Consider the following 27,943-nt stretch of genomic DNA (forward strand, 5'->3'; position numbering starts at 1 on the left):
ATATGGATTTTTTTTGTACTAGACGAACATTTAGTAATTTCTGTCGGATGCACACTCACTTTCATGGAACGTAATAAATGATTTGTTGCTATCGGCGTGGTGATTTTGTATGTTTATCGAATTTATTGCCAAAAAGGAGGGTTCATTCCACATAATTAATAACGATTACCTTTTGGTTTCCGTTGTGTGAATCAATGTAGATAACACATTTACGAGTGGTCCCGGACTTGATGCAAAAAATTCAGGAGTGAATAGATGACGTAAAAATAATACTGTGAGTCGTTTCTGTGTTACAAGCATTTAAAGTTGCGAAATCAGAACTTATATTTGAGTATATTTTCTAAATTATACATTCCAATATTATCAATGTTTAATGGATGATTACGTACGTCCATGTTGTGTGTTTGACTAGTTTTTTTTACAAAAAGGTAGTATTTAACTCGATAAAATGTATGGCTTAGGAGGTATGTAGATAGATCGTTATTTATTGAAAGTACTTAAAGTAGGTACTAAAACACAGTTGTTAATATACTTGTTATAAAAGTACTTTTTATTGATGAGACTGGTTTCACACGAGACGGTTTTATTAAGTCCCATTATTTACATTGAGGAACGGCAAGCTCATATGTCTCATGCCTCATATATCACCGTCAGAGTGAGCGGCAGAGATCTAATTGACTAATGTTGGAAGTAGTTGGAAGCGAATTTAGCCAGAAGACGTCTACAGACAAAACTAGTCATTGGTTACGATTTCTCCTTGTAATCACCTGAACGTGGCTCACTAAAATGCGACGCCTAGAAACATTCGAAACCAATATATGACAGTCACCATAAAAACAGCATATACACCCAAGCATTCTTTGATTTCGCTGAACGATTTACTTTGTACGTGTACGCCTGCTCACATACATGGACAAAATAAAAAAATGAGTTCAATCCCATCCACAGTGCGCGAATATACTACACGATAGTACGTAAATTGATCTTGCCATGGAGCGGTAAGGGTAAATACTTATCAAACTGCCCTCATATTTACGGAAGAAGTGACTCAGTGTTATAAAAATTAGTAAACGACAGAAAATTAAATTACGAAAAACGTGAAAGGCAGATTGGTCTGTTATACAGATCGGATATGGTTATTTTTTCACAAAATTTAAAATTCATCTCATCTGACTATAAGTTATTTGAAATTAATAACCGATATAACCCAAATGTATAAGCATAGTTAATTTGAATAATTCATTTCTAGAATATATTTTGTAACATAATGGATATATTGCTCTCTTGGCCACTATAACTCATTGTACATTAGATCGACTTCCCCTTATAGTTTAACACATAAACCGACCGTGCTCCCAGTTATCGTCTCATCTCTTGTAATTTACCTTTGCCTATCTCTTTGATGTGGCATCCCCTGTTTTACGAAGGAGATAGATATCACGCGCATTACGTAAACGATTTCATTAGTTTCTTTTTCTAAGTACAACTTTTGGAAATTATTAGTATGCGTAACAACATTATAATACCTGTTCATTGGTTGACGTAATCAGTAAAATGTAACCTCACGTAAAATCCAAACAAATCATTTATTTGTGGCAAATAACACGGAAAATAAGAAATCCGTCGGCGGGGACTCGTCACCGACGTAACGACGGTTTGTTTAGGACTTTTAATAAATGATGGGATTTAGCGAGAGTGTCAGAGCTCGGACGTGCACAGGGTGTTTAATAAATTCGTTGCCTTTCGGGAGATCATCCTTCACGCTCTCTTTCCTTTCGTCCTGTTGTGGGGTCATGAAAAGAATAATAATTGCGTTGAGGAATATGGGCCTGTCTCTAGTAGAATTTTATATGATCGATGCTCCCAACAACTGGGAGTTTTTTTTTTCGTTTATTTTTGTTTCCCCGATGGGTATTTTATATTTTACACACTAAAAATACATATCGCTGTAATAAAGACATAGAGTGTGTGAGCTCAATAAATTTCTCGAAAATATCGAGCGCAATTCTTGAGAAGCAGTCGTTGATGTATATGTAGCAGCGTCCTCGTCTGCTATAGTTATATATATAGTTATAGTAAAACCAAACGGTGTGCTGAAATAAATTAGATGTTAAGTGAATAGTTAACTATGCAAGTGTTAGTGAATAGTTTAGTCTGTAAGTATATGTCGTAAGTAAGAAACACCTTGTATATAAATTCCTCCCAGCTGCTTTGTCATTAAAAATTGCTCAAATAAATAAGAACATTTCATTTTGTTTGTTTGTTTTGTTTAAACTGTTTTAAAGGGTAGGGTGAATTTATACCCACGGTGTATCTTACTTACTCAATTTATTCATACACTGACACTAGATACACTGAACTACTCGATATTCACTAAATTATCCACTAAGACTCAACTATTCACTAACTTATATACTTTATTTAAATTAACCGTTTACTTTTAACTATTTCGATCCGTCTATTTATACAAAACGGATTTCTCGATAATTCGGCTCTAGAAAATAAGCAAACAAACTGTGACTTAGCCGCTTTTTAAAGTTTGTACCCGGCGCGTCCACTAAATTTTAGATTTCATTAACATAATCAAACAGGATCGACTTCACGGTTCATGTAGTGTACGAGTTCATAACAATATGAAACTTTGGTTGCGATAATAAAACAAATTGTTTGGGAATTATATAATTTATTCCATTAGATTTAAACACAACAAAATATTGGAATCCTAATTTGTACAATCAGATTTTAACTTATTCTTGAATTCAGAGTAATCCAAATTCCCCCTTTCGATCTTAAAGTTGCTCTGTATGCTATTTCGATTTCTTCTTTTCCTTTCGGTAGACTAAGCTCGTATTTTTGTAATAAATAGTAAATGATTGTTTTTATCTCGATTAAAGCAAATTTATAACCTAAAAAAACAAAATAAAGCTATACAGAATAAATTGATATAATAATATGACTTTAGGAAAGAAAATCATAGTTTTCGAAAACACTCTTTAGATAAATTTTTGTTTACGCCAATACCATGAGATTCCTTATGAGAGTCATTCACATAAACAAATGAAAACAAACTGAACGGCGGATCACTTCTCAATTCGATGTTTATGTTCCAACTCATGTGTAAATTGTAGTATTTGAGATTAATTTGTCTGCGTCTGATTTTTTCGAACACTTCTGACAAACAAATTTTGGTGTACTATTCAAAATTGACAGTTGTTGGATTTGGCTCGTCTCGAAAGGCCCATACGGTCCATTATTGTTTATTTTCGGGCTCATTTACATTTTCGTTTACCGTAATTTATCGGCATTTCGTTGCATCAATCGATACGATATTTTTAGGCGATTATCAAATTATGCGCTATCCAACGCGAACAAATCTTACTGATAGCAAAATGTTCATTTATGTGAGTGTGCCCAAAGTATGTTTCAATCTCACGGTATGTCACATGACGATCTTGCAATATGGCTCGAAATGGTGCTTAATCTCAAAAAGTCGACGAGTTGATCGGTACACTGCTATTGGTTTAATCCCGGGAGATTTAATTCCATTTTTTGACCTAGATGAGTACGTTCCGATTACGTTCACCACCAAAAACTTTATGATGGCACTGTCAAATTTGACTTATACACATCAGTGTTGCCATATTTCAAAAATTAAGTAGCAACTCTCGTATTACTCATGAAGATAAATGTACCACAGCCGTATGGAGGATAGAGGTAAGGAGAACCGTCTTGTATGGGTGATTATTTGAAAAAGTGTCCAGCTGTAAGTAGCAAATTACAATACGAAGCCTCGCCAAAATAGCGCAAGTAGAAATGATATGAATTTAGCAGTTATATATTTTATGTACAATTTTGTATATTAATAGTTCAGTTGAAATAGTGATTAATTTCCAAAAAAGAATTTAATTTCCTATCCCACTCTAACAGTTTTTGGCGTTCTTCCAGTCGCTACTATACCGCCACCTTAATTTGCTTCCTTTCAACAGACACACAAACTTACAAGTGTTGATAGGTAATAAACTATTAAGCGTCGATTTCTTATTTATTTAATATCCAGTATAAGTCATTTTTCAACTACCATAACACTGTAATTTATCATAGCGGATCAAATTCATGAGCAATAAGATATGAAAAACTATAATATGAATAGAAACGATCGACAGATGTTAATTTATACAAATACAATAAAGAGTATGTCTCGCCATCTGCTAACTAATAGCTAAAATAATTACTCACAATATATTCATTCCGTAGTTTTCTTAAAATCAAATTTGATTATCAAGATATTGATAAAAGTAGATTTATTAAAATTTCATTAGACTTTCAATCTAATAATTTAATGAATAATCTTATTTCCGTCGAAATCATACGTGACACATACTAGTTGTATTTTACGCAAACAAGAATCATTCAGTTGATTTATTTTGCTTTCTCACGCACTCTTAATTGAGCATTATAGTTGTTTTCCGTGATTTGATGTTTTATCTTTTACTGATTACTTGAAATCTGGTAGAAATATAGATTTTACACTTCAAAAATAAACTTAATTTTCTAGATATTTATTATAAAAAATACAGTTATTAGTTGAGTGAAGATGGAAACTAGTTAATTAGAATTTTTTCTTATTAGTCGTTATTTAACACCTCTGCTACTATTAATATGTATTAATATCCATTCTTCACAACGTATTATCGACAATATTTGAAATCTAATGACTTTTACAAAACTGTATAAAATCTGAACTACCTAAGACCGCAATGCAATGCAAGGCGCAAAATTTCTTGATCAAAATCACGCGCAGATGGAGTTCATTGTTTCACGCAAAATCGTGATATTATCGGTTTTGTGCCATTTTTATTGCATGCAAGTTACAATCGTTACTTTTGGCTTTAGAAATCTGCTGACTTGCGTAAAACTTTTTTCGTTATTTTCATTGTTAAACTAGGTATAAAATATTAGATAAAAGTTGAGGTTAGGAATTTGTTTACTTTTACTGTTTACAAAAACTTGCATGCGATTTCTCACCTCAAATCTTTGATTTGATAAATGAATGTGTCTTTTGTTTTTAATATCTTAGCTCTATTTAACCCCAAAAATACATACTATTATAGTATTTTTAGGATTCATTTTATTTTGGAGCGAATTAATTACAAGGTAACATTCTTTTCTTCACTTTGATTCGTTGTTTACTTATGAGTGAGTCTACAATCTTGTTTATTTCGTTAAATTAACCATAAAAGACGTTCTCACTATGGACTTTCCACTCGATGCTAAGAAGTGCCCTGAATATTCACTATAACATCCATCTGGAAAATTATATGAAACTGCAAGCGTTTCATAAAAGCCAAAACTTTTATATTGGAAATGAGAGGACATTTTTTAACTTCTTTAGGTCATCAAAAACTAAATTTTGAATTATTCGATTGGTGTTTTGCCCAGGTTGCATTGATCATAGGTTCAATTGGAGCTTCTCAAGACATCTAGATCGTTAACCATGTCAAATGAATTCCACAAATTAGTAGAAAATATCTTTCGCTGCAACCACCTTATTCCAAATCAAACTCTTTATTTTCAAATTACCACGACGCATTTAGTCGATCAATAGCAACAATTTCAGGAAACGGAAGTGGTTAGGAAATAATTAACAAGAATAAGTCTACAATAGAAATAGTCCATAAACTAGATAAAAATTTGGTTAATTATTTTTTCTCGAACGATAATTGGTGAGTTGCTTAAAAACAATCAGCTGACTTCAACATAGTGGCATCAGCTGGTTCTTAGAACAAGGAAAATAAATTCATATAAACAAAAATTCACCTGATGATAGCTTATATGTCTCTCTGTCTTTCCTCAGTCATGAGAATATGGTGACCTCTTTGGAATATCTCTATTCTTTTTTATTGTGTCCTTCCATTTTTTTATATCTAGCCTAGTGCAATAATACGTAAAGAGTTTGGTCTGTGATTTGTTTGTATTTATGACATTTTTTTTAATCTAGTTTCTAAATACTGAGATGTCTGTCCTATGTTAACAGCTTCACGCTCATTACAAGGTACTTGATATCTCCAAGTCGTGATGCTCTTTCTGTCGTCGTTTCTTCAAAAAAAAACCATTAATAATCTCTTTCGTAGACCTGTAGATAGATTTCAGATAGTGCAAACCTTATTCAACATTTAAAACATTTTTTGTGATTGCGTCCAGGCCTTCGATGGTATTGATCATGAAATACTGATTAACAAACTATTATGGCATCCGAGGTGTTCCTTTGAAATGGTTTGTATCTTATCTTGGATTTAGAAAACACTGATACGAGCTAATGATAAAGTTTCGAGTAATTTACCAGTTGGCAGTGGTGTTTTTTGGATCCATTAATAATGTCACAGAATTAATGGTAAAGTTACCTTATTTGCGTATGAAACCAGTGTAATATGGAGGGGTTCAGATATACAACCTTTACTTTCTACCATGGACAAAGATCTCGTTACTACTAAGTCCTAATCTGACGCGAAAGGGCTATCATTAAACATTCAAAAAACTTTAGTTTCATCCCACAAAGGGAATTTACAACATCTAGAACTCAGCATTGACTTAATACGATCCTCAAATTCTTGGTCCACAGTGTCCTTCAATGGCAATTAGAAGAAAAAATTTGGATAATTATTTAACAATACCCACCATTGACCAGGTAAAAAATTACCTTCAATCCAAAAAAATGATTCAGAATTGAAATAATGACATAAAATTATTCTTTTGTTTGGGTCGAAATAGGTCGAAACGTCAATTTTTCGCGTAGACACCTGACCCAAAAACAATTTAACAACAAAAAAATATTTATTAACATGGATACTGACCTATACAATTCCTAGGACCTAGGCTAAAGGGTAGAAATGCATAGGGGTGCATATTTTCCAATTTAGATTCTTCAAATCTGTTCGGATCAAATTTTTGTGGTTCGGGAAATACGTGCGGAAGCCTGTGTGTTATATACGGAGATAAACCTATGAGTGTACCCTGAGGTAACAATAGATCATCTAAAATTTAATATTATTTCAGACAATAGAACAGAAACAAAAAATATTTGAAATAAATAATCCGAAAAATCAATTTTCTTAAATATCCAAGCTGATTTTTGATCAAAATACCCACCGAACATAACATCTTCAGTTAAAACACGATTTATCATTGGTACCACCGGTGACAATCTTAGAGATTCCTTTATAACTTGTTCTAAATATTTCATTCCGTTAATATCGTTTATTCCAAGTTTTCCGTTTTTATCGATCTTGGAGATTTCATCGAAAATCTTTTCTTGTATCTCCGGATATTTTGCAATATAGAAGAGGGTAAACGCCAAAGTTGCTCCTACTGAATCTTGACCCTAAAATAATAGTGAAAAGTTTTCAGAAAATATTACATTTACATGTAAAAATAAACTTCTTCTATATTTCAACACCTAAATATGAAAAAGAGACAATTATATAATTTACGTATCGTGATTAACTGACTGATACTAAAAGTTGAATTTGAAGTGAGCTTTGTTTACTGTGTTATTTTTAGCAAATATTTGGATTGAGCGTGTATTTATTTATAAAATCAGTCCTAATAAGAACTAATTTGACTTTTTATTCAATTTTACATCGGTAAGCACGAATCTAATACATCATTGAATTGCAACCGATCTTTTTTTGAAAATAACCATCTTTGAGGATGAAAAATGGGTCCTGTACAGTAACATAGTTCGAAAACTAACCCAACCTAACCTAACCAAACGATCAATTCTGATGTTTACTATCAACAATTAATGAAACTGGATGAAGCAATCAAAGAAAAACGGCCAGATTTGTCAAATCGGAAATTTTTAGTATTCCATCATGATAATGCAAGGCCTTACACATCTTTAAAAACTCGTGCGAAACTATTGGAGCTTGTTTGGGAAATGATGCCACATCCCCCATACAACCCTGATCTAGCACCATCTGATTACCATTTATTTCGAAATTTGTAAAATTGTTTGAATCGTTAAGCTTTCACAAACGGTAATAACCTTCAAACGCACTTGGTTCATTTTTTTGCTGATAAAGATTAGAAATTTTATGTGCGCGGAATCATGAAGCTGAAAGAAAGATACCAAAAAGTCATTGAGTAAAATGGAATATATATAAAATTGATTCAAAACTATACTTTGCTAGAAAAAGTGATTTATTTAAACTACAAAACCCAAATTACTTATATATTTCAGCGCCGAAAATATCTCTAAAAACGATATGTTCACAAACCAATATCACTCAGTCGGATACCTGATTAAAATTGAAAACAGACGATGAACAAAGTAAGTAAATAAACATATGAAACAAACATTCCATACTATACCATCCCATGTTCTTAACATTTCGATTAAACTCAGTTAAAATTATTACACATCCTAGTGGAAGTATTATTATTCATATAGTGTGATTTTTACCAGTTGCTCACAGTTCTTTTAGAAGTGGTTAATACAAACAGTCACTATATTATTAGAACGTATTTCACAAACTTAAAAACAATGTAACAGGAGTAATTAAAATCCTAATTGAAATTTAAAATCCTCACGTTAAATAATGAGAATAGTACCCCAATAATTTTGTGCTTTACTAGCAACCAAAACGATATTTTTGGTACATAACCTCAACTAATATGCAATAGAAACTAGAGCGGAGAACGCAACCACTAAACGGCTTTTAAGAACAACAGAAATGCGGACTCTGAGATCAATAACAGGACATACGTTACTCGATCGGAAGAAATGAAGAAATAAGGGACATGTGCGATATTCAGAATGTAGTAAGATGGGCAAGGAGCCGCAGAAGAGAATGGAGAGACCATGTTGACAGAATGCCAAATGAACGGTTAGCAAAAATTGCAAAGGGAAAGAAACCAGACACAACTCGACCTCCTGGACGACCACCTATAAGGTGGTATGAAAGCTGGTCCTCAGCATCCCAACTACTCCTGGCAAACCCTTGATGAAAATACAGGAGCATAATTTAATTACAAATTCATCTTATTTATTGATAAGTTAGTCATAATGGTACCAATGGAATTTTTAATTACAATCAAAAAAAGCGAAATTTACTACAATACTACTTACGGCCAACATGAATGTTATAGCTTCACTTATTATATCGTCATTGGTGAATTCAGAATTTTTTTCTGCAATTTCTAGAAACATATCCAGAAAACATGATCTATTAGATTTTTTCGTTTCTTTTTTTCTATTGATGACTATCTAAAATCAATGATACAATCGGAATAAAAAGGATTATAATTAAAAGAAGTATGTACTTATATTGATCTGACTGGCAAAAAATTTTAACATCCTTACTGTAGATATCGACATCAAAACATCGATTGTGGCTTGTACCTCCTGAAGACTGATCTGTGGGTTGAAGGGTATCCTTCTATGCCCTTCAATTGTAATTTATACAGATATCTTTTGAATACCAAGTTGTCTTATTTTTTCTTACCATGAATACAAGTGTAAACATCGTCATAGATGAGGATAAAGAATTCAGTCGAAGCAGTAATGGAATTCACTTTTATTATCGAGGGATGTAGGAAAGTTAGACAAGGGTAAGAAAGTGACGAGCACTATAAGTGTTCTAATATACGAAATGGTACCAAATCACCAAAAGGTTTCGTTAGAAGCAAAACGACGGATACTACAAAGTAATCATTCCCATCACAACAATCATTTTTCAGGAATACTATTTTAGACCACACGTTACTATATAATCTATAGACTTTATGAATTAACATTCTCTTTGTGATCAATGTAACCTGACTGGTCGCTGGTTATTTTTGCAGTATTTTCCATAGAATTTAGTAGCAATTCAATAATAAGGTACAGATAGCTTAGAATGGAATACCTCAAGAAAAATTCCTTATGAAAACTTGTTTTCTGCAGGCGTGTTAGATAATTACTCGTAAAAGAAAAAAACGCAAAAAGCTAACAGAAATTACCATAGAAAACTTAAGTGATAGTGTAAGAATAAAATATGGTGACACAGAAAAATGTATATCAGCAACATTATTCATTATGCCTCTACTCGTAGATTTTATAACAAAATATATGAATAGAAATAAGACATAAGAAAGACAGGGGGCAAGAAATAGCATAAGAATTAAAATTTAATAGAAGATATTGTAGAAGAATCGGCGAAATAAGGTGAAAAATTGGATTCAAAAATGAATTAAAATGAGGTTTATGCAAAGGGAAAGTGAAAATTGAAAAAAGCGAGCTTGAAATGGTAAGAAAAAACCAATTATGAGTAGAACAAGGATAATGCCCATAATAACTTATGCTGCAGAAATAAAGAAAGATATAATTTATTCAGAGAAAAAACACATGATGAAATAGAAGTGTGCTATAAGGGAAGAAAAGCAAAGGTAAGCTGGTTGGGAAATATATGGAGAACTAGACTTAAAGCTGAAATTGAAATGACCAAAGTCGAAATGGTTGAATGAAGTGAAGATGAATTTGGAAAGAATTGGAGGGGCGGGGAGAAACTAGAAACAATTGGTTATGGGTGGGCAGGAATGGAGAGAATAAGTAAGCAAACTGAAGAAAACCAAGGACTGAAATTTTGCGAGAACGGAAACAATTCACACAAGTTCCAAAAAGTATAAATCACAGCACGTTCTTGCGTCCCACAGAGCTAGCAAGGACTAAACTATAATCTTAAACACCGAAGAAATAAATCACAGTTAAAAAATAATCTTGCTCAGTTTGTTGTCCAATGAAGCTGAAAATCTTATCAATCATCAGGAGTACACAATACGTCTATAAAACATTATTAGAATTGGAAGATTGTATGTGGATATTGGCTTTTTTGTCAGCAAATATATTATATATTATATATTAAGTAAAATTGATCATTAATGTAGCTGTAATAGTACTAACGGAGATAGCTTCAACGAACAAAATACCTGTTTAGTATATGAATGAAGACTTAGCTTCTGTGCTTTTTCTTGTTTCGATGAAGAGGTCCAATTAAATATAGATTCCAACAGCAACCACGGCTTGCTATATCTTTCTATTGCTTGCAATTCTCCCCTAAGAAATAAATATCAATAAATCAAACTCAAACAATATAACACAAGCAAATATGTTTCAATTGAACTCAAAATAAATCAATTGAACAGCTACGACATTTTTGGTAATTTAACGATGACTTGAATCAAAAATTGGACACTAAAGTAAAAACGAACGATGATTCACGATTTTGTTTTTATCTGAAGAATTTCTGTTATCTCAAGAAGTGTTCATTATTATATTGTATCAGAACGTTCAAACTATTTATATAGTTAACTCAAGGCTGGCAGTAATAATGTTAGTGTGCCCTCGATGGTAAGCATATTACTTTTTATTTCTATTTTATATTTTTGTTTAGACTTTTCCTTGATTATATTCCAAGAAGTAGGCAGATTGAGGCATGGAATCAAACAAAAAAGTAAGTATATTTGGACCATGGAATCGGATCACTTCGTACCAATGAACGACTAACCAAAAGAGGGGTGGGGCTCTTTTGATAATGGCTTCAAAGTGAGAGCCGAAACGTCGAGAATTTCCAAAATTCAACTCCTCGTGAACCTAGTTCTTTTGACATATTTTGACAAAGACTGCAAGTAGTCGAAACGTCAAATTTTCAACTGTCTTAAAAAATCTAAGAATCAAGAAACATAAACATATCAGAAGGTTTAGATAATATATATATATATATATATATATATATATATATATAAACTGTTCGTATATTGTATACTCACTTTCTGTAAGGAGACTGTTGATCTAAGGGAACTCCTAGGACTCCATCTAAAAATAATTAAATTGTAGTTATTATTTCAAGGTTGAACACTATTTATTTCAACTAGCGTCGACTCAATTTTCTCTATAATGAGGATAATTCATTGTTTTTAACGTCCCCATAATATATATGTAAATAATAATGCAGATTAAGGAGTAGACGAGATATGACAACATGTCAATGATGACGTGAAACAAGGATATTGAAGATTAACAGCCAGAATAAGAATAGAGAGAATATATCGTTACAAAGAAAACACAAAGACTTGCAGACATCTTAGGATATAGGAAAAGGAAAAGTCAGTTCATCAATACTTACTGTGTAAAATATCTAAAACACATTCGTTAATAAATGGTGTTATTTTCACGGTCTTTTCCGCTTCTAATTTATTAACAAATCGGTTAGCGCATTCAGCAAAAGTTTCTACGAAAGTTTCCAAAATTTGTATATGGAAATATGGCTGAATTAATTTTCTGTTCTTTTTCCATTTGTGTCCTAAAAAAATTCAGATATTCGCATCAGTATAAAAACTAAAATTAAATGATAAAAACCATGTTAAAGCTTTTGAGTCAAATAAACCTAAAGCAATACCGCTATTTCAATCCACAACCTTCTACTTTTTTTTAATATCAACCTTTCGCGGCTGGCGCGTGGTCTCTGACTCCTCAGAGTTCTTTTGTCCGTGCTCCTCATAAATATTTCAAGGATTATCACCGCAAGGATAAATGATATTCTCCCAATGGTGACCACAGAGCTAGTACAACAGATCTGGAAATTACGAGAGGCCGATGTGATAGTAAAAAGAATAAGGTGCTGATTATATTTTTTAATTAATTAATCCACACGCCAATCCTGATGTATCAGCCGCGAAAAGTTAAATATAAATCTATTTTTTATCACACTCACGCTGGAAACCAATAAGTCTGAACCTTTTGAACTTGCCTAGCTTCGCCATAGTCCATTTTCAAAATGGATTGTGTAGAGCAGCACGCGGTAATCTTCAGTATCATATTAAAAGTGATGTCGTAAGTTTGAACGTGAAACAAAATCGTGTAAGTTGTATTACTCACAATCGCTACACACAACGATAGTTAGTTGATAGTTACTTATGATATTAGATTTAATTCAGTTTTACCTTCTACATCAGCGATCTTCATAGATTCAATTATAAAGTAACAACTGAAAAAGAATATACTAAATTTAAACACTCACCATTACTGGTTATAAGTCCTTCTCCAAGGAAATTATGTAAAGCTTTGTATACAAAACTTTTCTGATTATTTTTGTTGGTTGCTAAAATTAATTTGACATGTTTTGGTTCGTAAATGAAGACTGTCGGTAGAAATGCAAACCAAACTCTAAAGTATGACCCGTATCTTTGATATGCAGTATTCCCAAGCTGCTCCATCTCTAAAAAATGAAAAAGCAAGATGTTATTCAGAATTTTAACAGATTTTTATTGTTGATTTAAAATGGTCAACATCTAGAACAGCTCGAAAAGTCTGAAAATATAATCAATTAAGGTGAAGTATTGAAAATAATCAGAAGAACATGTAAATTGAAGTATGGCAATCAAACTTATTATACGTTGAACAGAAATTTTTTGTTCATAAAAGTAATAACAAAAAACATCAAAATGAACGTCTATGAATCAATATTTTGACCTGTCCTTATACATGGTAGCTTAAACTGGGTACTAATAAACTCACTCAAAATCAAAACCGACAGGTGAAAGACTTACCTCAAGTCAAGGGTGCCACCAGGAAATATCGAATAAGAAAAGACTTGATTGTAGAGCCTATGATTAAAACATGAATATCTACCGATGCAACTGCAGTCATACAAGGGTAACTTTGTAATTTTTGAGATACCCTGCAACTATAGAAGTTAGAGCTGAAACCACTATATTTTTAAACTCTCCATCGTTATTTCTGATATCACACTACCATGATTTCAAGATCGGTTAAGTTAAAATAAAATCTTGGATAACAGCAAATCGCATACAGATTAAGCACGTGTTGAGAGGTCCTGCTCTTCAGTTATTGATGGAAACATTAGAAAAGTAGAAATGAATACAACTTTTGGTGTTGAATCCGCAACAGTAAGACTCAAGTTTCATTAGAGCGACAACAAGACGCGATATTGAAATGATTGAAAAAACTAAATATGCACACATATAGGCGATGTTTTGGTATCCAGATATGCTCAGAAGTAATCTTATCGTCTTTTGAAGATAACGAATATTGTATTGTGTCATATTAATAATAAAAATACGACAAATATAATCACCTGTCTCTTTGTTTTCTGTTACTTTTAACAGGCATTCTAATTATATCTTTCCTGGCGTAACAACGAAATTTAAAATCATATAAACGTGCTTTTTATCAATAGCTACTAGGTTTATAGTTTTCTATTTTTGCCATTTCAGTTTTTTGTTAAAAATAAAAAGCGAAAAACTTGCTTATTTCAATTTCTCATATAAATTTCGAGGTTATGTGAAAAAAGTGTAGATCTTTTTATTACCCATACCCTTTGCTATCTAACTTTTCTCAATATGACTAAGAATAGATCTAAAGTATGACGATGGCGAATGACTCTAAAGGTAGCGATTAGTTTTGTGAAATGAATGACTGTAATAAATTGTTTATTTTGTGAATATAATTGCTGTATTCAAAGAAAATGTGATTAAGATCAGCATAAGGATTATCATCACAGGATTGTATGATAGTCTACTTGGCAAGATGGACGGGATATCTCTCTTAACTAGTCTTCATATACATATAGTTTATGATATTTCTATCCACCAGAACAGCCGTGCATTCACTAGCTAAAAACCAAAGGTTTATCAAGAAAATTATACCAGCAGTTTCCTTTCGTAGTACAGAATTAGTGAAAGCAATTAAGCTTGAAAACACTTTTCAATTAAATCAAACTAGTATATCATGCAATGTTTACCTGCAGTTTTTGAATCAATCAATATTGGGAATATTGCTTCACGAGTAGGAATTGTCGCACACTGTACACTAGCCAGTTGAATTTTAACGTGAAAAGTATATATCATAACATATTGTGAAATGACTTATGTGTGACCTTATATCCTGATGTTTGGCTGTGATTCCTGTGTTAATAAATTAGTACCAATGTTCCTTCCGGCATTTCCTCCTATTTTAGTAAGCCTATCTGCTTTAGAGTTTCTATCCACTTCATCGTAGCCAGTAACCAATCAAAAGCTGTCATGTCATGAATCCATCATCTTATTTAAGGCTGCCTGGCTATATATGAAGATTATTGATCCACCACTTTTATTCTAGAATCTGGCAGTCTTTTCTTCTGCCAAAATTTCTGGTTGTTAGATATTACACAGAGTGAGATTACATGACGTCATTGAGCTACTAAAAAAACGAGGCGTAAACCAAAGGACAATAGACATCATTAGGGACATGAACAACGGAAATAGCACATATGTAAGAGTAAACAACGAACTCTCCAGTAAAATGCCAGTATCAACAGGGATCAGACAAGGAGATAGTCTCAGCCCAATACTCTTCAACATTATAAATCATAAAAGAAGTCAAAACGGCAGGCAGAGGATACAGAATGGGAAAACATGAGTTCAAGATAGTTTGCTACGCTGATGACGCGGTTGTGATATCTGAAGATGAGGATAATCTGCAAAAACTGCTACACAGTTGCAGGAGAATTCAATATGATCATATCGAAACAAAATACACAATCCTTGACAATAGCGAGAGAACCAAGAAGATGCAAACTGGCAATTTATAATAAAAGTGTAGAACAGGTTATGTCTTTTAAATATTTAGGGGTTAACATCACGAGCAATAGGAACTTGAAACAAGAAGTCAAAACGCAAACAACAGCAGCATCTAGGATATCAGGATTCCTTCGAACCGTGATATGGAGGAATAAATTTTTAAGTATCGAAAGCAAAACACGGATATATAAAACTTGTGTCAGACCAGTAATGACATACGCCATAGAAACGAGGGCGGAGACTGCAACTACTAAACGGATTCTTAGAACAACCGAGATGAAGATATTACGCTCAATCACAGGGAAAACACTAAGAGACAGAATAAGGAGCAATGAAATCAGAAGAATGTGTGACGTTCCGGATATAGTGAGATGGGCCAGAACTAGAAGAAGAGCATGGAGAGATCATGTCAATAGAATGAACAACGATCGACTGGCGAAAATCGCAAAGGAAGAGAGACCCAATACAAGTAGACCGCCTGGAAGACCACCAAAGTGCTGGTATGAGAGCTGGTCCTAGCAGTCACAACTTAGGCTACCTCTTTGAAAACACAAGACACAGTCTTAAAATAAGAAGAAGAAGACCAAGTTTTCAGTCTATACGGCTTTTATATTTTCATTTCCCTTGAAAACACATCAGCTCTTGTTCCACTTTTTATTAGTAAGTCATCTGTGTAAGATTGAGATTTTTTTATCAATACCGATTTTTTATCACATTCTTCTCTTGTATATAATATGTATTTTTATCCTTTCTATAGTGCGTGTTTTGAGCTAAAATATCCCTCTGTTCTTTCGCCTCTAATTCTCGAGTATTTTTCAAAAAAAAATAGTATTTGCACCATCGAATTAAGTCTAAATTACAGACTCTCCTTGTATATCTAATGGATATTTTCAATCATTTTTAGTTTAAAATAATACTCTCTCGTGACATTGATCAAGAGCCAGTTGACTTGGGTATTTAATATCAATGTCATTCAATCGATTAATATGCAAGAAATGTTGACAACAAAAAATTTCACCGCCTCAGTTACCTTCCCAATTTTTGTAATATATTTTTAGTCATTTAGTAAGTGCTAATGTTAAGTTTAATGGTTTTCTCTTATAATAATAAAAAATGATAATATCAAAAACAGAACATGTATATATTTATGTTGTTTAACGTGATAAATTTATTTTTCAATTATTAAAATATTCTGTTCTACATATGGAATGTAAGGAAAAAAGGGACCGGAAAGTAATGCCGCTTTCTTAAATTGAATTCAAAGGAATAAATTTTTACCCTTTTTTATTATTTTCAAACTATAACGTAACCACTTTCGTCCGCAACATTTTCTCATATAACAATATTTGAGTTAAATATCTTGAGATGATATTTTGAACATTATCCAAATTACAGAAAGAAAATATTGTAGCAATTGGATCAAATGGAAAACCTGAGGGTGTGATATTGTGTAATTCATTAATTTTTCCAAGATTGCATATAGTCCAATGAACAACGTTGAACCTCAAATTTCCATCAAGGCGCATTGATTTGCTTGAAATTTTAACTTAATAAGCGAAGTTCACCCTATGCGATATTGGGGAATACCACCCCAACTAGCATTCTTAGCACAAATTACTCTATGGAGTTTTTTTCGAAAATACTTTTTCACTTATTCGGGATTGAAATTTTGAAGTATTGTTACAAAAAAGCATATTTTTAATCGATTTTTCACAAAAACTGTAGGGAAGTTGAATGTAGCTTCTAAAGAAATAAAAATATTTTTTTTGTTATAGACGATTATACATGATTTATTAAAAGAGGAATTTATTTCGTCAACCAAAGACTTTGAAAAATAGAAAATTGAATACAAGAAAAATGGTCAATTTTACGAAAAACATGTTTTAAATGTTTTTCAAAGAAATTTTAAAAACCATTCAATTAAGACTTTATCAGACATTCTAATACACAAAATAATGACGAAAATAAGATAAAATCCCTTCATTTCATAGAAAAAATCCTTGATACTGCCACCCTAATTGAAATAAAATGTTATATATTTGAAAATCACTTCAATTGAATACAGATAATAGGATCCAGGTGTTTGAATGGTTTAGAGAGCTTGATTCTGAAAAAAATTATGGATACAATGGGTATTTTTTTTAAATTATCTCTCATTAAAAAAATATAAAAGATATGTTAAAACTGCTGGAAAACAATATGTTTTTTCAATTTTTTTCTTAACCGAATTAACCGAGAAATAACCTTTCTCAGTAGCGTCAATTTGTATATTGAATTTTAAAATCCATGGATTTAATGTCTTTTAAAGAAACTACACAACTTAAAACCGCCGAATCTTAACTAATTATTTCCCAGACGATGAAAACGATGTGTATGTTTGACATACATTGTGCAATATCTATTTTAATTCTACAAATGTTTTTCTAAACTTTCTAAATGCTTTAACTTTTATTTCATTGGATTCTGACAATAAGGGGTAGTTTTCACCCCTTACAATAATTTGTACATAATGGCATAGGTCAGATTTCGTAGTGAAAGGTATATAGAATTTAATTTCAAAATTTCACGCAAATCTTTGCGTCTTGATGGAATACTGAGGTGATACCATATTTTTATCGTTGTTCACTGGATTAATAGTCGTGCTGCAGAATATCGCCTTTTCTGTCGATAATCGTCGGAGACTATACATTTAAAGGTTCAGTCGATTCAATTTTTCACAATAGAGACCTGCATTAACAATTTTACATTTGCGAAACTCGAACAGCTTACAATGTCAGATACGCTCTGGTATTTGGCTGGCCATTTCACCCCAAATTACAAAAAAAGACTAGTAATTCAACATTTAGAGGTGAACAAGTGACAATAACCTTAAAATGTCTTTGGCACTTCAAGTATCAACATGCACAGAAACAAGATTACCTACTTTACGAGCGTGTTGATTGTATTTTAAAATGTGAAGCTCGATTATGTATTAAAATATAACGTAAAGTTGTATTTACAAATGAAATTCACCACATTAATTGGCAACTAATGTATGCATCGATCGATCTAGTTCATTAGTAAACAGAAGAAAATTTTTTTTTTGGAAACGTTAGTGTCATTCGTCGAAAACGCGTTTGCAAATTGACTATGCTATTTCTATACAACGAATTTTCTTCTTATTTCCTCTAAAAACAGCCAATAGTCATTGAGAGCCAAATCTGGAGAATATGGTGTATGCAAGAGGGTCATTGAATTTGACCATTGGTCTGATCAACTTATGATATGGTGCATTGTCTTGGTGAAAAAATATTTCTTTATTATAAATATTGGGTCTTTTGATTGCGATTCTTCAATCGGTCCAATAATTGTCAGAAATGTTACTATTGATTGTTTTCTCTTTTTCCAAATTCCGAAATTCACAGGCTATGAATATGCACAGGTGTACAGTAGTGAATTCAAGTTTCCCATCGTTTTGGGCGTACTAACCATTGAGCGTCAGCAATGCTAGTTTAAGCTTTTTCTGTAGTCATCATAAACCAAACCTATATATCTATGATAAGATTTTTTATTAAAAACCAATATTTAAGCTACATGCTTTGATTAAAACAAATTGAAGGTTATTCATTTCAACAAATTAGATTAAACAAAATAAAGGGGTTAACGAAAAGAAAATTTGACAGCTCTCGTATAAAATATCTCAAGTATCTCAAAACAAAATGTATGTTGTAGAATTTCAGGGTTTCATTATAAAAATTATTCTACGTTCGAATGCTTCCCTTTCAATATACTTCCCTCCCCTCGCCCCATACGTTTCAATACGTTTTTTCCATTGATCGAAACAGTACTGGAAGTCTTCTTTGGCGAGTGCCTTCAAGAGCTTTGCCGTTTTTTGCTTTATCGCTTCCATCTGCTCAAATCGCGTCCATTTCAAAACAGATTTTATCTTCGGAAACAAAAAAAGTCGCATGGGGTCAAATCTGGTGAGTACGGTGGGTGTTCAAGCACTGGAATGCGCTTACTGGCCAAATACTGCTTCACAGATAGCGCGTTATGGACAGGTGCATTGTCCTGTGTTTTTGTGTGTTCTCGCAGTGTTGCCAAAACTGAGAACTGACAGTCTGACCCTCTGGAACCCATTCAGTCATCACAATACCGTTAATGTCGAAAAAACCATCAACATTGCCCTGATTTGCTCCCTCGGTCCTCACTAAAGCGCTTACACCACTCAAAAACACGCACACGAGAAAGAAAATTGTCCCCATAAGCCTCTTGCAATCTCTTGCATCAAATAAAGGGGTAATCATAAAGAGATGGTATTTAAGAGAGGGTAAAATAAAAGAATTTAGCATCATAGCAAGCGATATGGCAAAATTTTTGCATTCACCTAATCTAGAATTATATACAGGGCACTGTTTTCGAAAGTCATCTGATACTATTTCAGTTAATGCAGGAGCAGATCTTCTAAAACTCCGAAGCCAAATGGGGGTTTGAAACCCCAGAAATGTTACTGCATCCAATATAGATAACTCTGTGGCTAACAATTCATATACATACCCTTATGATTTTTTAACATGAATCCATTCCCTAATAAAGGTAGCGCTGGAGGTCCTGGTAAATTCCATATTATCTTAGCAGCCCTTATATAATTCTTCACAGCTAAGTATATCGATAAAAATAGAGATATAATATACCCCAAATAATAGTCCATTTTCCTGTAACAAAAATTGAGCCATATTAAAATAAAAGCAGTTGAAAATTTCTTATACATTCAATTTCCTCTACACCTCATATTAACATGGCTTGTAGAAATATTGGTAAGTGAATGGATTATTATCCTCAACTTTATAATTTGTAACAAATGAGTTATAATGGACTTACGAACCATAAGTTACCATATTTTATTGAGTCTTTTCTTTTCAAAAACATTGCACATGATTTATTACGAAGGTAGCCTCAATTGAAGTTTTTTGTAGAAAGAAATGATTTAATATCTAAAAAAATTTGAAGCTTTTTTGGAAAGACAACCATCACAGGTATTCTAGCCCCATTTAAAAAAAAGAATGGTTGAACTGGGAATTCACAGTTTGAGTTAAAAATAAGTTTTGAATAGGCAAATAAACAAAAAAGCTTTTAAAATTTCAAGTCGAACCTCGCGGAAAAGAAAATAAAAGATATAATTGATGATCATTCCTTCGATAAACTTGTTTTTACTACTCAGAATCAACTTCGGAAATCTGGGAATAGAGATGCAGCCAATATATTAAAAAGACTTGTTCTCTAGACAGATAAATGAGTGTGTAATGTACTCGTAATGTAAATATCTCTGTTGGATAGAAAGGAAATGTTAAGCGTCATTTCAAGACAGTTCACAGTGGAATGGAAAAAGATTATCCGCTGAATTCACCTCCGAGAAGAGATAAGGTGATGCAGTTAAAATCTCAGCTAAATGCATAACAATCAACTTTCTTAAGACACTAGACAAGAACAAGACAGCCATCGAGGCATCATTCCGGGTTTCCAAGGTCATCGCTCAACATAGAAAAACGTACGAGGATGGTGAGTTGATTAAAACTACATTTTTAGAAGCTGTAAATACAGTTAATACTAGAAATAAATGTTTGTAATAAACTGGTTTAAATTCCATTTTGTGTACTTTTTTGGGCCCAATATTCCTAAATAGGTTTACAAATGCTAGGATGGCTCACTAACTCAAAAGTTTGGTGATCACTGGTATATGGACATTATTCCATGAAACCATATTATAAATTTTATAAATACAGCGTTTTCGAAAATTACTTCAAGTATTTCAGGAAATAGTGAAATGTACGTAACAATTGAGATTAAATAATTCCGCATTATCAAACAACTAATAGTTTTTAAAACATCAAGGCTACACGGAGGTAAGTATGTTGTGTTAATAAAGAAATACCGAGTTTAATAATAAAATTAACTTCTCGTGCTACTGATTGAATATAAAAATGTAAATTATTCAATTAAAGAGCCTAAATTGAGGAGGTTCTTGACTCATTGGTACATTTAAATAGAGGATAATCTATCAACCAATTTTGAAAATATATTCGTAAAATTTATTATAAAATAATAAATAAGCAGTACGGTACACATACACGTATGCTAAATTGTCAGGTCCAATTTGACACGATTCGCGCATTACGTCACTCTGGAATCAGAATGTTTTCTTAGCCATTAAAATTAGATTGGAGTTATATTTATTTACTGAGTTTTTTTGTGTTTGTGATCTGTTTTTTTTGTGTTTAGCGGATATAGATATAATAGAAAGTGAAATATTTTAAAAGAAAATACAACAACACTAAACGAAATACCAAAGAAACAGGTATACTTTGTCTTCCAAAAATAACAGCAGGGGATAGGATCCTGTGGTCGAAAATTAATTCAAAATAAAGTAAATGAATTTCGTAAATCACAAAATACCAGACATAATTCCTATTTTTTTATATTCAAGTCTGGTTGGAAATATTTAGATACGATACCCCTTAATCATGTCTTTGTTCCATTCATTTCGAAAAGGGTAGTTCCATATAATGCAAAGTATCTAACTACCTCACGCGGCATCAAATATTACTTCTGGAATCAAAATAAAACCTTCTAACATGTATTCAGCATACATTTTGATTTGATTCCAACGTGACGTCATATAGTGCGAGAGAGATCCGGCGTGCTTTCGCATAGACACACCGTTGTATATGTTTTGTAGCAGTGGTGATATCTTAGTTATTATCGTTCATTTACAATTCTTCTATTTCTATAAACGAATTCAATTGTTGTTTCTGCAAGATTTCTCACACTTCCAGACATCCAGTTCTATGTCTACTACCGACGTATATCATTTTCAATTCCATATAATTTTAATTTGATCATCAAAGGGAAGAAATATTCGTTTCACTGTCTAAAGAAAGTATTTCATTTCATATTTAACTTCGTATTGTATAATATTGTTTTCCATTACAGTTTATAAAACGTACATATCTAACTGAATATATTTCTTTTTCCAAATTGATAAAGTCAAGCTCCAACTTATACCAGTTCGGTTCCCGTTAAATTATCTTCAAGATTTTATTGTATAAGATATTTATTAAAAAATTTGGAAATAGCAATCGTGTTTGAATAAATTGATACTCAAGGTAACGAACAAAGTAAAATATAGTTTTTAGTATCAAAAGTTATATTTTCTACGTCCGTTATAATTTGCATTTATAAAGAATGTAATTTCTGAATCGGTCAGAAAGCGTGAAAAAAAGTAGCGTAACGGTTCATTTTTCACGCTTTTGCCTTGTTAAAGTGCCGTAATTGTCACACTCTTATTTCTTGATATTCATTCAAGAAAATCCGTTTCGTGTCTAATTGAAAGGAGTGTAGTATTATTATGAGCGATGGAGAGTAATAGTGAAGAAAGTTTAAACTTCACAGGAAAAGTGTTACTAGATTACTTTGAAACTAAATCCAAAATGTGGAAGTCTTCAACACTTTGGTTGACTTATTCAAAACTGAAATACACCCTAATGATAAATAACGACGTAGACATCAGTAAATACTCGAAACAGATCATTTTTTTGCAGTATAGAAATGGAAAATGCAAAACCCAAATTGTAGGTATCAATATTTTTTCAAAAATTCCCTCACTTCCAGCAACATATTTGAATTTACCTAATCCAAAAAACTACACCGGGTATACATTTCGACGCTTTTCGGCGTCTCTATTAGTGGATTCCGGTGGTGATATAATTCAACTAAAGAATCACGGTAGGTGGAAATCCAACACAGTTTTGGAGGGTTACGTAGACGACTGAATAAAAAACAAAATGGATTCGGCAGTGAAAATTTTAACGACAACAACTAGTTCGACTTTAAGCAACATAGTAAATATTCACGATCTTACCAACAATCCAATAAGTACTAATACAACTATACACGATGTTATTTCTTTGAACTCGTTAAATGTACCAATAGTAATGTAACTGCTTCTTCACTCCAAATTAATAATGCTCACAGTTGTATTTTTAATATTAGTATTACAAAATAAAAATCGATAAAAGTTTTGTCGAATTGTTTAAGTTTATGGACGAAGAAAACATTTTGTATGAAATTCGTGAGTAAAGTAACTTTTTTCACCACAAAAAATGAATATTCATACGAAATATATGGATTATTTTTATATCATTTCTGCATTTTATGAAATAACTGTTAGGAATTATTTCACAGTTGATTCAATAGATTGACTGAAAATTTGTTGCTTTCCTTCGAATTTCATTGATGTCAAGATGTCATTAATGGCTAACAGCTTGGATATAAAATTTATGTAAATTGACTTTATGTAATTAATAGGAAATTATTAGAATAATAGGGTTTTTATTAAAGCCCACTTCACTTGCTTTTACTTTTAATAATAGGGAACATTGTCTCATTTTACACATGCTATTTCTAACCTGAAATTTTGTCCTTTTCAATTTATAAATTATAAGGGTCGACTATAGGCTTATTAGACACGGTTTACTTTACTAGAAAATATCGTCCGAATAGCGAAAACGAAATTTTTTGGCTTTGGATATCATATACAATTCAAAATTCAAAGAAAACTAAACTATACAACAAACACCGGGTATTTGGTTACCCATAAATTGAAGCCAATGTTCTTTTGTCTTCATTTTTGAAAATACATGAGTCATATAGACAACAAACCATCGATTAAACCAATACTGTACTCTTTTCTCTTATAACCTCAAAGTTTATATGAAAAATTGAACTAACCGAGTTTTTGGTTTATTATTTTTATCTTTTACTTAAAACAGTACTGACTCCGATGCTCTTCATAATAACTAGCTTTTACCCGCGGCTTCGCTCGCATCGAATCCATTAAATAAGTATCAGAAATCATTATAATAGAAAATAACGAACTCTGTAGCTATATTAGAACCTGAGATATAGATCTTTGAATATAGAAAAATTGCCAAAAACCTACAAAAATCCATAACTCCACATTGAATGTCCGCGCCTAGCTCCTCTCCAACTCGACCGATTTAAGTGTTCAAAAACTCAAAAGAAAGAGGGTGTTTCAGCGAGTGTTCTTAAACCAAAACGAAGTCTCTATCTTACTATAGAACCTGAGATATCGAGGATAGAACGTGTGTATGTGAAAAACTCCCATAAGTAATGTACAGGGGGAAATCGCATTTGAGTATAACTTGAGAATGGTGAAAATTAGATGAAATCCGATGGTTGATGGCTGAACTGTGCATCAATACCTTTCATTGAAAAAAAAAATTAAGCAAATCGGTTGCGTAGAACGCCTGAACGGACTCGGAATGGAAATCATCAATTTTTTAATATATAAGAATGATAGTGACAGCTGGGTACTTATAAACCCACACAAAAGCGAAATTCAAGGAGCAGAAATTACTAACCATCGTCAGAGGTATTAATAGAAGAAGACTTGAATATTTAACCAGTAAAAACAACAATTGAAAACAACAGTTTAGATGTTTTGTACAATAGCAAAAAAGATATGGCAAGCTAGAGAAATGGAAAAGAGGACACCCAAAGAAATATTGTGAAAACACAAATGTTTGAATTTTAAAAAGAAAAAGAATAACATGGACAGAAAAAGCTTTGAAATAGAAAATAATTGCAGCATTTGTGTATGAATAAAAAGACACACACACCCGACACCCACAGCTGGTAAACACGGATTTATGGTTATTATATAAAAATATTTTCAACCTATTGGTCGTTGATTTTATAACAATTTTCAAAATTTAAATATTTAATTTAAAATATTTAAATATTGTCCAAATGAATAAACATCTGGATATAGTCGACGATGAATATTAGATTTAGATTTCGTTCTCTATCAAACTATATATGTGAATACACTTTATAATTTTTTACCAAACTAAGTCGTCAATACATATCGAAATTCCACAATACTTACAAAATATAACTTACTAAGAACTATGTATAATAAAATCTTTGTTAATGTACTCAAAAAATCAAACGAATGCATATTTTCCGTGATTTATATTATTTTCAAAACTGTAATTAAACAAATTTAGTATAATTTAAAAAATATAAAAGTTGATAAGATTGAGAAAATTAGCTGTTGATTAATGAATTGATGTAAGTACTACATTAAAATTTATCACGTTATGCAATTGGCACTAAAATTTTCCAAATGGTTCTCTTAAATTTAATGATTTTGTTCAATTATGAAATTAGAAAAACTTTGTTTTTCTTATAGGGGAGGATGGCAAATAATTATTCGATTGAAAACTACATATTCGTCAAAAAATTCTCAAAATTGTACTGGAACAGCGTCTAATTGAGGTTAAAGAGACAGAAAAAGCTTTCGGCATGTTAAACATGTTAAAAGAACGCATTTGCCAAATACTGACTGAAGAATTATGCAAGAGCAAGCAATCCAGGCTTTGGGTCTCACGTTTACTAACATTTTCAGACCTCATTAAATTAGTTTAAGCAAAATGAAGAATTACTTGCTTCTACTCATAATTGTAGATAAAACCTGGATCTACCACATAACTTCTGGGGCGAAAAACTTATCAAGACAGGGGATTACAAAGGGCGAATCTACTCCAAAAAGGACAAAGACGATTTCATCTATGGGAAAAGTGAGGGCGATCATTTTTTTGGGATAGTCATGGCATTGTGTCATTGAGTATCTTCAAAAACTTAGCAGGAGATTATTACGTATCATACTTGATGAAGTAAAAGAAGAAATTACGAATTTCATGAGAACAAAGTACCTTTTTCTTAGAAAAGCGCAATTTGGGTGATCGCTTTTGCTAAAATTCATTTATTGCAATTCTAGTTGGTTAACCACCCGCCGCTTTTATCAGATCTGACCCCCAGCGACTTTTATCTGTTTTCTAGCCCTAATGTTTCACTTGAGAGAATAATCAACAAATAGTCTAGTCAACAAGTTCAAAAACGTGAAATATAGAGATAGAAAAATGTTTTAGGATGATTTTGGTGCAGGGGACAAATCATAGCTGTTATAATATTTATATATAATGACTTTTTAAAATCATTGCAAAATTAATTATCTAAAAAATCTTCCTAGAGGTCATTCCAAATCCAACGCGATTTGGCCTCAATTATTAGGACCTTTATCTCAATTTTTCACGTTTTCGAGCTTGTTGACTAGACTAAAAATGAGTAATTACAATTAAAAAACTTATAGCATTGTTATAAGACACCTTAAAAATTTTGCGGCAATGGGTATAACTCACTTGATGAATTAAAACGAATTTCATCTGCTGGGGGATGTAAATTCGGCCAAATCAATTACCTGACCTCCGGTATCACAAAGGTCGTTTTAAATTCACTGGTCAAAATTCGGTCAAAAAATATCACAGGTACCTAAGTACAGGAGGCAGTTAAATACCCGAAAACGAAAAATCGACAATGGTTTTCACTGGATTGGTACACTCTCATTTATGTTTCAATACAATAATTTACTCATAAACATCCCTAAATTAAATTTCTGTATATTTGGTAAACAACTGGGAATACCTAAGTATAGCGCGAACATAAAAATAATATTCTTTGAATATCGCAATCGTTGTTAGAACTTTTGAATTAGGTTTTGGTTTAATCTAGCATTCCGACATTTGGCCGTGTATGCATGTACAAATATTCATCTCAAAATTTTCTAGCCGAATCTAGTATCCACGTGCTATTTGTACGAATTTACCACCGCCCTGATCTGCGTGAGTTATGACCAACATTACCGCTCGTTGAATAGTATACAATGAATCGTATGCATACAAGATGCCTTTCTAGAGAAAATTCTTAAAATTCTCTCTCAATTTAATAAACATAAAAATAGTTTTTATTATAAAAAAAACTAATTTGTAATATAATTTGGATATTACAAATTTGTCTTCTAATAAATGGTCAAAATAATAAAAAATAGTTGAAAATAAAGTAGAACCTTACCTGAATTGTAATGTAAATATATTGAAACGTGAAAATTAATGCATCTATCACATAAATATTCAAAAATCACTCCCTACGCACAGATAATAACAAAATCGTTCACGGCCATCATCAGACATCGAATAAACTCGCCTTCAATCCCAACCACATCTGATTCAAAATAACCTTTTGCGAAACAGGTACAAACAGCATTGAACGTGAATATTTTTAATAATGATAAGTTTTCATAAACACATGTATATTATATACCCACATTCACTATACGACCAAGTGTGATTACATTCTTTTTATTAAATGTAATGTTTTTTTTTTTTCGTTTGTTATTCTGTTATTTACATTTACAAGAAAATTCATAATT

At 32.1% G+C, this 27,943-nt stretch overlaps 1 protein-coding gene across 3 annotated transcripts; it reads right to left on the reverse strand.

Moving 5' to 3' along the window:
- Positions 1-2,660: 2,660 nt before the first annotated feature.
- Positions 2,661-27,803, reverse strand: LOC130445687 (probable cytochrome P450 4aa1). 3 transcript variants are annotated; one of them, XM_056781493.1, is made up of 10 exons: positions 27,586-27,803; positions 20,152-20,309; positions 13,056-13,253; positions 12,162-12,338; positions 11,806-11,851; positions 10,966-11,092; positions 9,128-9,265; positions 7,147-7,378; positions 6,852-7,031; positions 2,661-2,906 (listed from the first exon to the last, which is right to left on the reverse strand). In XM_056781493.1, the coding sequence occupies exons 2-10, from the start codon at positions 20,303-20,305 to the stop codon at positions 2,743-2,745; spliced, it is 1,416 nt and encodes a 471-aa protein (XP_056637471.1). In that variant the 5' UTR covers positions 20,306-20,309; positions 27,586-27,803; the 3' UTR covers positions 2,661-2,742. The 3 variants fall into 3 exon arrangements, with proteins under 3 accessions (XP_056637471.1, XP_056637470.1, XP_056637469.1); XM_056781492.1 differs by lacking the exon at positions 27,586-27,803 and adding an exon at positions 25,576-25,664; XM_056781491.1 differs by lacking the exon at positions 27,586-27,803 and adding an exon at positions 25,562-25,652.
- Between the last annotated feature and the right edge of the window lie 140 nt (positions 27,804-27,943).

The sequence above is a fragment of the Diorhabda sublineata genome, chromosome 6, assembly GCF_026230105.1.
Source record: "Diorhabda sublineata isolate icDioSubl1.1 chromosome 6, icDioSubl1.1, whole genome shotgun sequence".
Taxonomy (NCBI): Eukaryota; Metazoa; Arthropoda; class Insecta; order Coleoptera; family Chrysomelidae; genus Diorhabda; species Diorhabda sublineata.